At 40.9% G+C, this 13,121-nt stretch overlaps 1 protein-coding gene across 2 annotated transcripts in view; it reads left to right on the top strand.

The window, feature by feature from the left end:
• Window positions 1-13,121, top strand: part of Cog2 (conserved oligomeric Golgi complex subunit 2) — a 462,981-nt gene that overhangs the window by 108,942 nt on the left and 340,918 nt on the right. For both annotated transcript variants that reach the window (XM_090375498.1, XM_090375496.1), the window contains exon 5: window positions 10,523-10,623. In XM_090375498.1, the coding sequence (XP_090231624.1) occupies window positions 10,523-10,623 (101 nt within the window). The remainder of the gene's footprint in view (window positions 1-10,522; window positions 10,624-13,121) is intronic.

Raw genomic sequence — 13,121 nt, forward strand, 5'->3', positions numbered from 1 at the left:
AATATGATTGGTCCACTTGACATCGATGGTTCGACTGTTGATGATCCTGCTCAGATAGCAAACAAACTGAATGAGTATTTTGCATCTACATTCACACGTGAGGAATTATTACAATTTGAAAATGGAAGAAGGTTATCAAATTGTAGCAGTGTGCTTAATGATTTTGTAATAACTGAGAGCAAAGTGGTGGAGAAATTGTTGAAGTTAAACATAAGAAAGGCACCTGGGGTGGATGGGATCTATCCAGTTATTTTAAAGGAGGCGGCAAAGCAACTAAGCAAACCCTTAGTCATAATTATGAGAGCATCCTTGGACTCAGGGGAGGTTCCCACGGACTGGAGATGTGCAAATGTGTCCCCAATTCACAAAGGTGGATCGAAGGGTGACACGAGTAATTACAGACCAGTTAGTTTAACTTCTGTTCCAGGTAAAATAATGGAGTCGCTGGTTAAAGATGCATTGCAGGATCATCTAGACTAGACTGCAGCAATAATTCAAACACAGCATGGGTTTGTTCAGGGAAAGTCTTGTCTGACAAATTTGATTGGTTATTATGATGTGGTCACAAAGGAACTGGATGCAAAAAATAATTTTGATATCATATACTTGGATTTCCGGAAAGCTTTTGACACTGTTGCGCATGGAAGACTACTGTACAAATTGGAGCAGAATGGTATTAAGGGTAAGTTGCTACAATGGATAAAAGGATGGTTAAGTGGGAGAAGACAGAGGGTGGTAATCAATGGGTGCTGCTCTTCGTGGACTAATGTTATTAGTGGAGTCCCACAGGGTTCGGTGTTGGGTCCACTGTTGTTTTGTGTATTTATCAATGATATTGATGAAGGTATATCAGGCTTAATGTCGAAGTTTGCAGATGACACAAAGGTTGGCAGGGTTGTTAATGACAGTAATGGCAGTGTGCTACTGCAACAAGATCTAGATAATTTGGGCAGATGGGCTAAGAAGTGGCAACTGAAGTTGAACCTTGACAAATGCAAAGTACTGCATATGGGTAGAAGTAACCCCAGAGAAACGTACCAACTGTGTGGTACTACACTTAAGGTGGTAGAAAATGAAAAAGACCTGGGAGTAATTATGCAGTCAGATATGAAGTTTTCTGAGCAGTGGAGACAGGCTGCTAGGGCGGGTCATGGGGTTTTGTCAATGATATATAGGAATTTTGCTAGCAGGGAAAAGGAGGTGATTGTCCCTCTGTATAAAGCAATGGTCAGGCCACACCTTGAGTACTGCGTACAGGTCTGGAGGCCTCATTTTAGGAAGGATGTAGATTTGCTTGAGCGTGTACAGAGAAGAGCAACACGATTGGTGAGGGGAATGAAGGGATTCTCTTACCAAGAGAGGCTTAAGTTCTGCAAATTGCAGTGGCTGGAGACTAGGCACCTGCGCGGTGATCTGATTGAGGTCTATAAGGCCTTGAATGGGTTGAGCACGCTGAATTCTGATGGGATCCTTCCACTTGTTCAGATTACCAACCTATGGGGACATAAGTTCAAATTAAGAAAGGACATATGTAGAATAGATGTGTGGAAATTTGCCTTTAGCCAGTGGGTGGTTAATTGCTGGAACAAACTTCCATCTGTCGTTGTAGAAGTTGATAGGTTAAATAAATTTAAGGAGGAACTGGACAGGCATTTGGAGGGAATGGTGTGATTTTTTTTTTTTTTTTTTTTTTTTTGGCTGATGCTGCATAAGCTCCTACACTTGCTTTCTTGCATCATGTGCCACTACTACTACTACTACTAAAAAAAAAAAGTAAAGTGCAGCCATTATCAACCCACTGCAGGGTGGAAGGCTCCTCAACGATTCATGCTGAGGGAAATGGACCATAATCTGCCACGCTGGTCCAGTGCGGGTTGGCAGATAGACCGTATTCAGCAGGCAGGGGCTTGAACCCCGGTCTACTCAAAGAGCGTGTGCTACTGCACTCCCGCTCCTGCCCACTCGGCTACGGAGGCCCATCTACTACTAGATTTTAAAGTGGAGTGTGGGATAAAGGATTCCATTCCTGCAAGAATAATTTCACTGACACGATCTGAGCAAACGTTGACATCAGAACTTTTGAAACAGTAATCCGATCAAGGAAAAGAAGAAAAGAAGTCTCGCAGGTCATCCCATTTTGCATTCTTGTAATGCCAAACAACACGAGGTTGGGAATAGCCATAAGATAAAGTTTCCATTGGAGAAGGGACAATCACCAAGTTGTGATCTGAAGTGCCTAAAGGAGCTCTCACTTCGACCGTGTACTTAGAAGGGTTGTTTGTGAGAAAAAGATCAAGCATATTGGCTGTATGATTAGGATTGTCCGGTATTCTTGTAGGTAAATGAACAATCTGTGCAAGATCATTAGTAATTGCAAAAGCCTCAGCATCTCGACCTGCTGGGTCGGTGTGACTAGAAAACGGAAGCCAGCTGGGGTTGTGAACATTAAAATCACCAAGGAAAATTACCTCACTGTTATGAGAGTTGGACTGGAGAAAGTCAAGTTGCAACGAGAGGAAGTCAAAGAGCTCCAAGTGATTAGTCAAGTTGGGAGAACGGTAGAGACTACAGATGAATTTGACACAATGAGGTAGAGAGATTTTAAGCCAGAGAAGATCAAAGAGAGGAGATTCCAAATTACCAAGTCTCTGACAGGGAATATCAGAACGGACATATGCACAAGTACCACCTTTGAGGGGAAAGGAATCATACAGCGAATAATTTGGGTATCTGAGATGAGCAGTAGTTAAATCAACCGATAACTGAGATTCTGTCAGAAAAAGTAGATGAGGTTTGGCAGACTGCAAGTGGAAATGGACATCGTTGAGATTAGAATTGAGAACACGTATATTTGTGAAATGAATTAGGAAGTGATTGGGAGGTTTAGATCTTTTCGCAGATAAGCTTGCTCTATTAGTTTGACATTTCATGGTGTATTCAATGGTAAGAAAAAGTGGGTGGGACATGCTGTATGAAGTAATGAAATTTTTGGATATGGCGTACATGTGGTAAGAATATACCCAGATCCTTGACATAACGTGGCCTCGACAATGCTCCCCGCATACACACTACTCGGACTCCCTCCAGTCACTATCTGGCAGAGTAGAGGTAGCAAGATTATACACTAGCTGATCCGGAAGCCTCCTAGAGAGTTACCAATAGGTCCGGTCCAGTGTACTAACTAGCGGCCGCCCTGCGAAAACCGTTTTAGAGCTGTACCCTCGAAATGTAAGGAATATTGGATCTCGCCACGACGTTCATCATAACCTCAAAAGTCTTTAATCATACTGCATGATGGAAGAGATAGGGAAGGGTTGACCGGAACTTAGCTCTAGAGACTAAACATGGGTTCCACCACTTCAAGCCTCCAATAAGGAAAGTGGTGGTATTTCATCGGTTGATGAGAGTCATCTTCCTCTTAGTACTGCCTGGTAACATAGAGGGGCGGCATTCCTCCATGTGGTTTGGGTGCCACACCTCGACCCCTGCTTACATTGGTTCACACCTGGGTGGTCACCCACCATGTACTTGTGCATGGGGGTTATACCCAGGATTACTAACAGTCCCACCATCGTGAAGGTACAAGCAGAGGATTTGGCTGTGACAGACCATCCGGACTTCGCCGAAATTGGGTCCACTTGACTTGAGTGTCACCCGAATATCAGTTCCATCAGCGTTTTAGACTCCCAGGTAGCAAGTACAGCTTGTCTGGCATATCTGAGAGAATGTCTGGGACAACCTGAAGGACCTATTAGAAAGGCTTTTGATACTGTTGCACATGGAAGACTGCTACACAAATTGGAGCAGTGTGACATTGGAGGCAAATTGCTGCTATGGATAAAGGGGTGGTTGAGGGGGAGAAGACAGAGAGTGGTAATCAATGGACACTGCCCATCGTGGACTAATGTTATTAGTGGAGTCCCTCAGGGCTCAGTGTTGGGTCCATTATTGTTTTCTGTATTTATAAATGATATTGATGATGGTATATCAAGCTTAATGTCTAAGTTTGCAGACGATACAAAGGTCGGCAGGGTTGTCAAGGACACTACTGACACTGTGCTGCTGCAACAGGATCTGGAAAGGTTGAGCAGATGGGCTGAGAGGTGGCAAATGAAGTTTAACATTGACAAATGTAAAGTACTACACATGGGAAACAGCAACCCCAGAGCAACGTATGAACTCTGTGGTACTACACTGACAGTGGTAGAGCATGAAAGGGACTTGGGGGGTGGTTGTGCAGGCAGATATGAAGTTCTCTGAGCAGTGCAGACAGGCTGCTAGAGTAGCTCATGGAGTATTGTCAATGATATACAGGAATTTTTCCAGCAGGGATAAGGAGGTGATTATTCCCTTGTATAAGGCAATGGTCAGGCAACACCTAGAGTACTGTATACAGGTCTGGAGGCCTCATTTCAAGAAGGATGTAGAGCTGCTGGAACGAGTACAGAGAAGGGCAACAAGATTAGTGAATGGAACAAAGGGGTGCTCTTACGAAGAAAGGCTTATGTTTTGCAAATTACAGTGTCTGGAGACTAGGCACCAGCGAGGTGATCTGATAGAGGTGTATAAAGCCTTGAATGGTTTGAGCATGCTCAATGCTGATGGGATTCTTCTTCTAGCTCAGAATAATCACCTGAGAGGGCATAAATTCAAATTGAGGAAAGACAGATGTAGGACAGACGTGCGGAAATTTGCCTTTAGCCAGCGGGTGGTTGGTTGGTGGAACAGACTTCCATCCCTTGTAGTGGAGGTTGATAGCCTAAATAAGTTTAAGGCTCAGCTGGACAGGTATTTTGAACGAACAGAGGGGTGAAGTGGAAGTGGGTTTTTTTTTTTTGGCTGATGCTGCATAAGCTTGCTTTCTTGCATGAAATGCCTCTACTAATGCTAATGCTAACCCTGGTAGAACTTGTTCAAGAAAGATCCGATATTTAGCAGAGTTCATGCGGCATGGTAACAAGTGTGGGCTGACTAAGCAGTCATTGACCATACCTGCCCACACATTTATTGCGAAGCGATGTTGTGCCACATGAGGGCACACACACCTTGTGGACCCTCTGCTAATCCATACACTAGGCGCATGTCTGCCAGCTCACAGTTCGTATATCGATGCTTGAATGAGTAAACCAGAAATTTTTCCTCTTGCGAACAGCGCTGTGTACCAACTTACGGGGCGCCTCCGTAGCCAGGTGGGGAGGAGCAGCAGTGCGTAGCACACGCTTCTTGATTAGACTGGGGTTCGAACCCGTGCCCACCAAATACGGAGGATGTGGAAAGGTCAGGGAATGACCACCGCATATCCTGGAGCAATATGGCCTTAGTTGCTAATGCTCCTAAAAACTAAATAACTAACTAACTAACCAACTTACGGTGACGTTTCCGGTTATGGGTTCCTATGCGATTCACATTCCTTTAGATGTTACCTACCTCCCCTAAATGTTTGTACCAATATTTTTGAGACACCCTGTAGAATGCCCAACATATGAAAATGATCGACACCGAATTTTTTCATCATTATACAAAGGAAACCAAAACATCACCCTTAAAGATCTTTTAGGTGACAGGAAACGGGTGTCAGATATTTTTAGATTCATACAAACTCAACATATACCATCTGCTGTAAATAATAATATAATACCACAGAAACAGTTAACCTTTTACATTCAAACAAGATTTATATAAAGAGAACATTTTATAACAAATGAACTGGCGCACTATGATCTACGTTGTCAATGCGCCAATAAACAACAACAACAGCATTCCTTCAGTCGTTTAACCCTACCACTAACCCCCTTTAAATTCATAACAAAAATTGGTTAAATTAATTTTAATTTACATAAATTATTTGAATACATCACCAACCTGTAACACATGGGGGTAACTAGCCCAACATAATTAATTTAGTTTATTTTAAAACTTTTCCCTATTTTTTTTTTTTTTTATGTAAACCCCAAACACGACAGTTATTAGAACCTATAGTACTTAGTACCGTGCTTGGGTTGGAGACTGAGAAGATGAAAGAAGATATTTGTTGACATTGGACTTGAACTTCTGTAGATTGTAATTTTCAGGAAATACGTATAAAGGAAGGTTGTTCCAGAAAACGGCAGTTGAATGAATAAATGAGGAAGATGAAAAGTTGGTTCTGTGGGTTTGAAGTTGGACAGTAAATGGATGTTGGCTGGTGGCGGCACGTGTTCGGACTGTTTTGAAAGAGAGAGCGGGAATTATAGAAGCTAATTCAGAAGAATAGTGCCCATGGAAGTATCTGTAGAAGAGGCATGCAGCAGAAACAGTGCGTCTATGAGACAGCGAGTGGAGAGACTCTGTTAGAGATGAATCATTAATTAACCTAACTGCCCTCTTCTGAATGGAATCAAGAAGCCTGAGAGAGAGGTTTTGGGGGCACCACCCCAGATGTGGGAACAAAATTCCATGGCAGGGCGGATTTGCGATTTATACAGAGTGAGCAGCTGTTTGGAAGAAAAGTAACGCCGAGAGCGAAAGAGAAAACCAAGTTTTTTAGATGCAGAGGAAGCAATATTTGTAATGCGCTTGTGCCAAGAGAGATTAGAAGTCAGGGTAATCCCCAAAACAGATATATCCTTTTGCCAAGAAATTGGAGTGTCACTAAAGATAAGCATAGGAGCAGAAGAATCCTTTTTGTGAGATATACGACAAGACTGAGTTTTAGAAGGGTTGAAATCAACTAAGTTGTCTTTGCCCCACTGGAGAATTACCTGAAGATCGGCATTTAAGGAATTGGTAGCAGATTTTCGAGAAGTTGAGGCTGATTGAGCAGGACAAGGTTTCTCAAAATGGAAAGTGGAATGCAATGTGCTATCATCGGCAAAACTATGGATAGGATTTCCAGTCAATGGAAGAAGGTCTTTGATATACAAGAGGAAAAGTGTGGGGGAAAGAACTGAACCTTAGGGGACACCGGCATTAGTGGAGAAGTTAGAACACAGAGAGCCATCAACCATCACCCTCAGTGAGTGATCAGAGAGAAAACTGGATAACCAATTACTAAAAACAGTTGGCAAACCATAAGATGGAAGCTTGTTTAGAAGACCTTTATGCCAAACACGATCAAAAGCCTTTTAGATGTCAAGAGCAACTACTTGTGTTTCACCGAACCTTTCCATTGAATTAGTCCATAAATGGGTAACATAAGCCAGAATATCACCAGTGGATCGACACTGACGGAATCCATACTGGTGATCGTTGATCAGACGTAAGGTTTCTAGGTAGTTTAAAAGTTGGCGGTTAATTGACTTCTCCATTACTTTAGAAAGAGTAGAAGTAACTGCAATGGGACGATAATTGGATGGGAGGAATTTGTCACCCTTTTTAGGAACTGGCTGGATATGAGCAAATTTCCAAGCAGAAGGAAAAACACCTTTAGAATAAGAAAGGAAAAAAAAGGCGGCAAAGATAGGTTCAGGAGCACAGGTTTTGAGAACAAGTGGAGAAATACCATCAGCACCTGGAGCTTTCTTAGCATCGAGATTCATCAAAATCCTTCTGATATCCTTTTGACGGAAGACCACAGGAGGCATTGAATGGAGCGTGTTGGGAATGGTGGGAGGAGTTTTACCAAGATCATTAATACATGAGCTGGAAGAAAAATGGGATGCTAGCAGGTCAGCTTTATCCTTGGCTGAAGTGACAACAGAACCATCTGGTTTGGACAGAGGTGGGAGCAGAGCTGGGCAAAAGTTGCGGCCAATAGCTTTGGCAAGAGACCAGAATGCTCGGCTGCCATTAGGGCAAGAAGCAAGTTTTCTACTATTAGCCTGTTCAAACTCTAATTTGGATTGATTAATAACTGCTTTACAATTGTTGCGAGCTTTGGCGTACGCAGAAAATGAAACTGGAGAATTAGAAACAAGCCAATCACGATATGCAACATTATTCTCTTAAACAGCCTTATCACATTTATTGGAAAACCAAGGTTAGTATTAGATAAAGGATAAGATTTTAAAGTGGAGTATGGGATAAAAGATTCCATTCCTGCAAGAATAATTTCACTGGCACTATCTGAGCAAATATTGACATCAGAAGTTTTGAAACAATAATCCGACCAAGGAAAAGAAGAAAAGAAGTCTCGCAGGTCATCCCATTTTGCATTCTTGTAATGCCAAACAACACGAGGTTTGAAATAGCCATGAGATAAAGGTTCCATTGTAGAAGAGACAATCACCAAGTTGTGATCTGAAGTGCTTAAAGGGTCTCTCACTTCGACCGTGTACTTAGAAGGGTTGTTTGTGAGAAAAAGATCAAGCGTACTGGCTGTATGATTAGGATTGTCCGGTATTCTTGTAGGTAAATGAACAATCTGTGCAAGGTCATTAGTAATTGCAAAAGCCTCATCATCTCGACCAGCTGGGTCGGTGTGACTAGAAAACGGAAGCCAGCTGTAGTTGTGAACATAAAATCACCAAGGAAAATTACCTCACTGTTAAGAAAGTTGGACTGGAGAAAGTCAAGTTGCAAAGAGAGGAAGTCGAAGAGCTCCAAGTGATTAGTGGAGTTGGGAGAACGGTAGAGACAACAGATGAATTTGATAAAAATAAGGTAGAGAGATTTTAAGCCAGAGAAGATCAAAGAGAGGAGATTCCAAATTGCAATGTTTCTGACAGGGAATATCAGAACGGACATATGCACAAGTACCACCTTCGAGGCGAAAGGAATCATACAGTGAATAATTTGGGGATATGAGATGAGCAGTAATTGAATCAACCGATAACTGAGATTCTGTCAGAAAAAGTACATGAGGTTTGGCAGACTGGAAGTGGAAATGGACATCGTTGAGATTAGAATTGAGAACACGTATATTTGTGAAATGAATTAGGAAGTGATTGGGAGGTTTAGATCTTTTCGCAGATAAGCTTGCTCTATTAGTTTGACATTTCATGGTGTATTCAATGGTAAGAAAAAGTGGGTGGGACATGCTGTATGAAGTAATGAAATTTTTGGATATGGCGTACATGTGGTAAGAATATACCCAGATCCTTGACATAACGTGGCCTCGACAATGCTCCCCGCATACACACTACTCGGACTCCCTCCAGTCACTATCTGGCAGAGTAGAGGTAGCAAGATTATACACTAGCTGATCCGGAAGCCTCCTAGAGAGTTACCAATAGGTCCGGTCCAGTGTACTAACTAGCGGCCGCCCTGCGAAAACCGTTTTAGAGCTGTACCCTCGAAATGTAAGGAATATTGGATCTCGCCACGACGTTCATCATAACCTCAAAAGTCTTTAATCATACTGCATGATAGAAGAGATTGGGAAGGGTTGACCGGAACTTAGCTCTAGAGACTGAACATGGGTTCCACCACTTCAAGCCTCCAATAAGCAAAGTGGTGGTATTTCACCGGTTGATGAGAGTCATGTACCACCTAGTTCTGCCTGGTAACATAGAGGGTCGGCGTTCCTCCATGTGGCGTGGGCGCCACGCCTCGACCCCTGCTTACGTTGGTTCACACCTGGGTGGTCACCCACCATGTACCATGTACTTGTGCATGGAGGTTATACACAGGATGACTAACAGTCCCACCATCGTGAAGGTGCAAGCAGAGGATTTGGCTGTGACAGACCATCCGGACTTCGCTGAAATTAGGTCCACTTGACTTGAGTGTCACCCAAATATCAGTTCCATCAGTGTTTTAGACTCCCAGGTAGCAAGTACAGCTTGTCTGGCATATCTGAGAGAATGTCTGTGACAACCTCAAGACCCAAGGTTGCCAGCCTATACCACATACTGTAGCCCACATTCATTCTAAACATTTTATTTCTCCACAACCACATTTAAGTTATCCCATCTCTTGCTTTTTATTCTTGTTATTCTTTTTATTCTTCTTGTTATTCTTTTAATCTTTACTTCCAGCCTCCATCGGGTCAGCCATGAAATATATGCGCACCACCATCAAAATTAATATTAAATTTAAATAAATTATTTTAACTGACTTAAATAAACCTTACCCTCTTTTCATGTGTACCACATGGAGTGTGTATTTCATGTCAGAAACATACATTAGAGTAACAAATTAAATAATTAAAAATCAATTTATTAATTGGTTTTTAAGTGTGTTAAATAAATTGATTTTTAATTATTAGTCTCTAATGTAAGAGTTTCGATTTTTTTTCTTTTTAATCTCTGGAGAGTATCATATGGAAGTGTTATACGTACTATATTGAGGTAAACTTCTCTTATTTTTTTACAAATATTGATATCAATGTAGAACATATTGAGCATTACAGCTCTGGTTCATACTCTCTATATCCATCCTTTATCATGCATAAATTTTTTTTTACCATTTTCTCTTTACTGTGTTTCGTTGATGTAAAATAACGTGTGGGGTACTTTTTCTTCTGTCTCCACTAGTATTGGTCAAGGGTGGAGGGTTGCTACCGGATTAATGTGATAGAAAATATGAATGGTATGAAAAAATAATTTGAATGGTTAAGGCCAAACAAAGTGTTAACTAGTTGTTAATTAGTTTTTATTTACAGGTTCTATTACAAAGGATCATATACATTATTTCCAGTTTAGAAAAGATTGAAAAATTACTTGGTATTACAGATCAGAAGAATCAAGAAATAAATCAAAACAGGCTAGTGTTGTATTTTATGATTTTATTAGTGTATTTTATTATATATATATATATATATTATGTTTTTAAGAGAGGAAGTAAAGAGTATGAAATGTATAAATGATTATAGTTCTAGATTGCTACATTAATAGTAGAAGAAACTAGCAACTATAAGGAATGTAGATAAAAATATATAGAGCTATTGGTATAGGATGAAGAGTAGTCTAAAGAACTATCTGTTGAATCCATAGTAAAATTGCAAGAAGGTACCTGTAAAGAAAATATGAAATTAGTAATTTGAAATTACTTACTGTTGCAATTATGATGATTTTGCCATTTTCTTCAGGAGTCAGCCACCAAAACCAAGGGAAATGCAACAGTTAAGCAAGGGTCTCTGTTTCGAACACGAGATATACTCGGTGCAGTGTAAATTACTGAGATTACAAAGTGAATAAAAGTGGGAAAAGTGTGAAAGCTGATGTATATCTTGTGGCTGACCCTACAGAGGTGGAAGAAATACTAATAATAATAACAACAATAATAACAACTGGCATAAAAGTGAAAAATCTAAGGAAATAATATTCGAAGATAGAAAGAAAAGCAATGAGAAGATAGAATGAGATGGAATTAAAATAAATTAGTGGGTTGAAGTGGTACTTACTAATGTGCCATGTTGCAGCTGGGGAGTAGTGGGCTGCCTCGCACTCCACAGCCTTGGTTTTGGTGGATGACTCCTGAAGAAAATACCAAAATCTTCGTAATTGCAACAATAAATAATTTCATATTACTAATTTCATATTTTCTTTACAGGTACTTCCTTGCAATTTTACTATGGATTTAACTGATAGTTCTTTAGACTACTCTTCACCCTATACCAATAGGCTATATATATATATATATATAGAGAGAGAGAGAGAGAGAGAGAGAGACAAATGTATATTATCAGTGTATTGGGTAAGGGTGCTGACCTGTCAAGTGTAATTACCATGGAAAAAAAATTGAGAATGCCAGCAAGGTAAAAGCAGATTACCTGAAATTAAAATTAACATAAAAATAATAATGATAACAACTACGGTACTTAAAGCAGTGGGTCCTAGGATTTTAACTACTTCATCATGGAGTCGGCAGCCAAAACTGTAGGAGTCACAGCAATAAGCAGAGTCTGTTTCTGTTATGATGTGTACATACGAAACCCATACATCATAGCTGACCCTAGGCTATGATGTATGCGTTACATCATAGCCTAGGGTCAGCATTTTAAATGGAAAACAAAATAAAAAGTTCACCAGGTGCAAACTAATATTTAATTGAACAGCCTCTGGCCCTGATGATAGCAGCACACCATCGAGGCACTGACAAGATCAATTTCTGAAGATAATCAACTAATAGTTCGTGGTTCCAAACATGAATTATGAAGTTCACAAAGGATGTTTGGTTTCTTTCTGGAAACTGCATGTTCCACACAATGCCAACAGTTCTCTATAGGATTCAGGTCTGGCCGGGCTGTTTCCTGGCCGGCTAAGAGTTGTAATGGAAGCCTAACCAGTGCCTAACCATTTTTTCACCTGTAACAAATGAAAACAATTATTGTTGAACCTCTAATGCAGAAATGAAGCTAAGTTAACTACAGAAGTGCCTACTTACACTTTTCGCCCAATGACAAGGAGCAGAGTCATCCTGAAAGATGCAGTTACTTGGCAGATTGAAATGGTCTCTAACGGTTGGCAGCAATTTGCCTTCCAATATAGCCAGATATCCATTGGCATTTACGGAACCTTTTATAAACTGCAGGTGATACAAAATGCACCCCGATATCATTTGGCTAGTAGGGAATTTCACTGTACTCACCATACAGTCTGGATGGTATACTTCACCACGTCTACTGCGAATTGTTTGTCTCCCATCAGAGCCATGTAAGTTTGAATTTATTCTCATCCGAGAAAATAACTGACTTCCACTGCTCGGGGGTCCATTTGACATGCTCCTTACACCAAATTAGTCGGGCCTTTTCATTTTTTGTGTGAGGAGGGGCTTCTTCTTAGGACGATGGGCTACACATCCATTTTTGAAGAGGCGTCTTCTGACTGTTACTGCACTTGCTACCACTCCTATATGTTCTTCCCATTCTCTTTTCAGCTCAGACGAAGAAGCTTTACGGTTTTTAAGGCATAAGCGCTTCAAAACGTGGTCCTGTTTTGGCTTAGAGACTCGTTTGCATCCGGTTCCTTATTTTCATATCAGCAGGATCAGTATTCTTGAGTTTGGAAAGAAATCTACTCGATGTCGACTGATTGTAAGGCACTCTATAAGCAGTATGATGAGAAGAACATCCTTCCTCATGTTAAGCAACAGTAGCACTCTTTCTTCGTGGCTTCAACTGCACGTAACTCGCCATCCTGACACAGTCAAGGAATGACTGCAATTCTTGCAGAGCGTGCTTATATAGCTGAAAGTAACAGCTAATGCAGTATTACATCCTCATCTATGCACATAAATCTTATCTGATGCAATCTGTAAGA

The sequence above is a fragment of the Mastigoproctus giganteus genome, chromosome 6 (assembly GCF_048544385.1).
Source record: "Mastigoproctus giganteus isolate SK-2022 chromosome 6, ASM4854438v1, whole genome shotgun sequence".
In the NCBI taxonomy this organism is placed as follows: Eukaryota; Metazoa; Arthropoda; class Arachnida; order Uropygi; family Thelyphonidae; genus Mastigoproctus; species Mastigoproctus giganteus.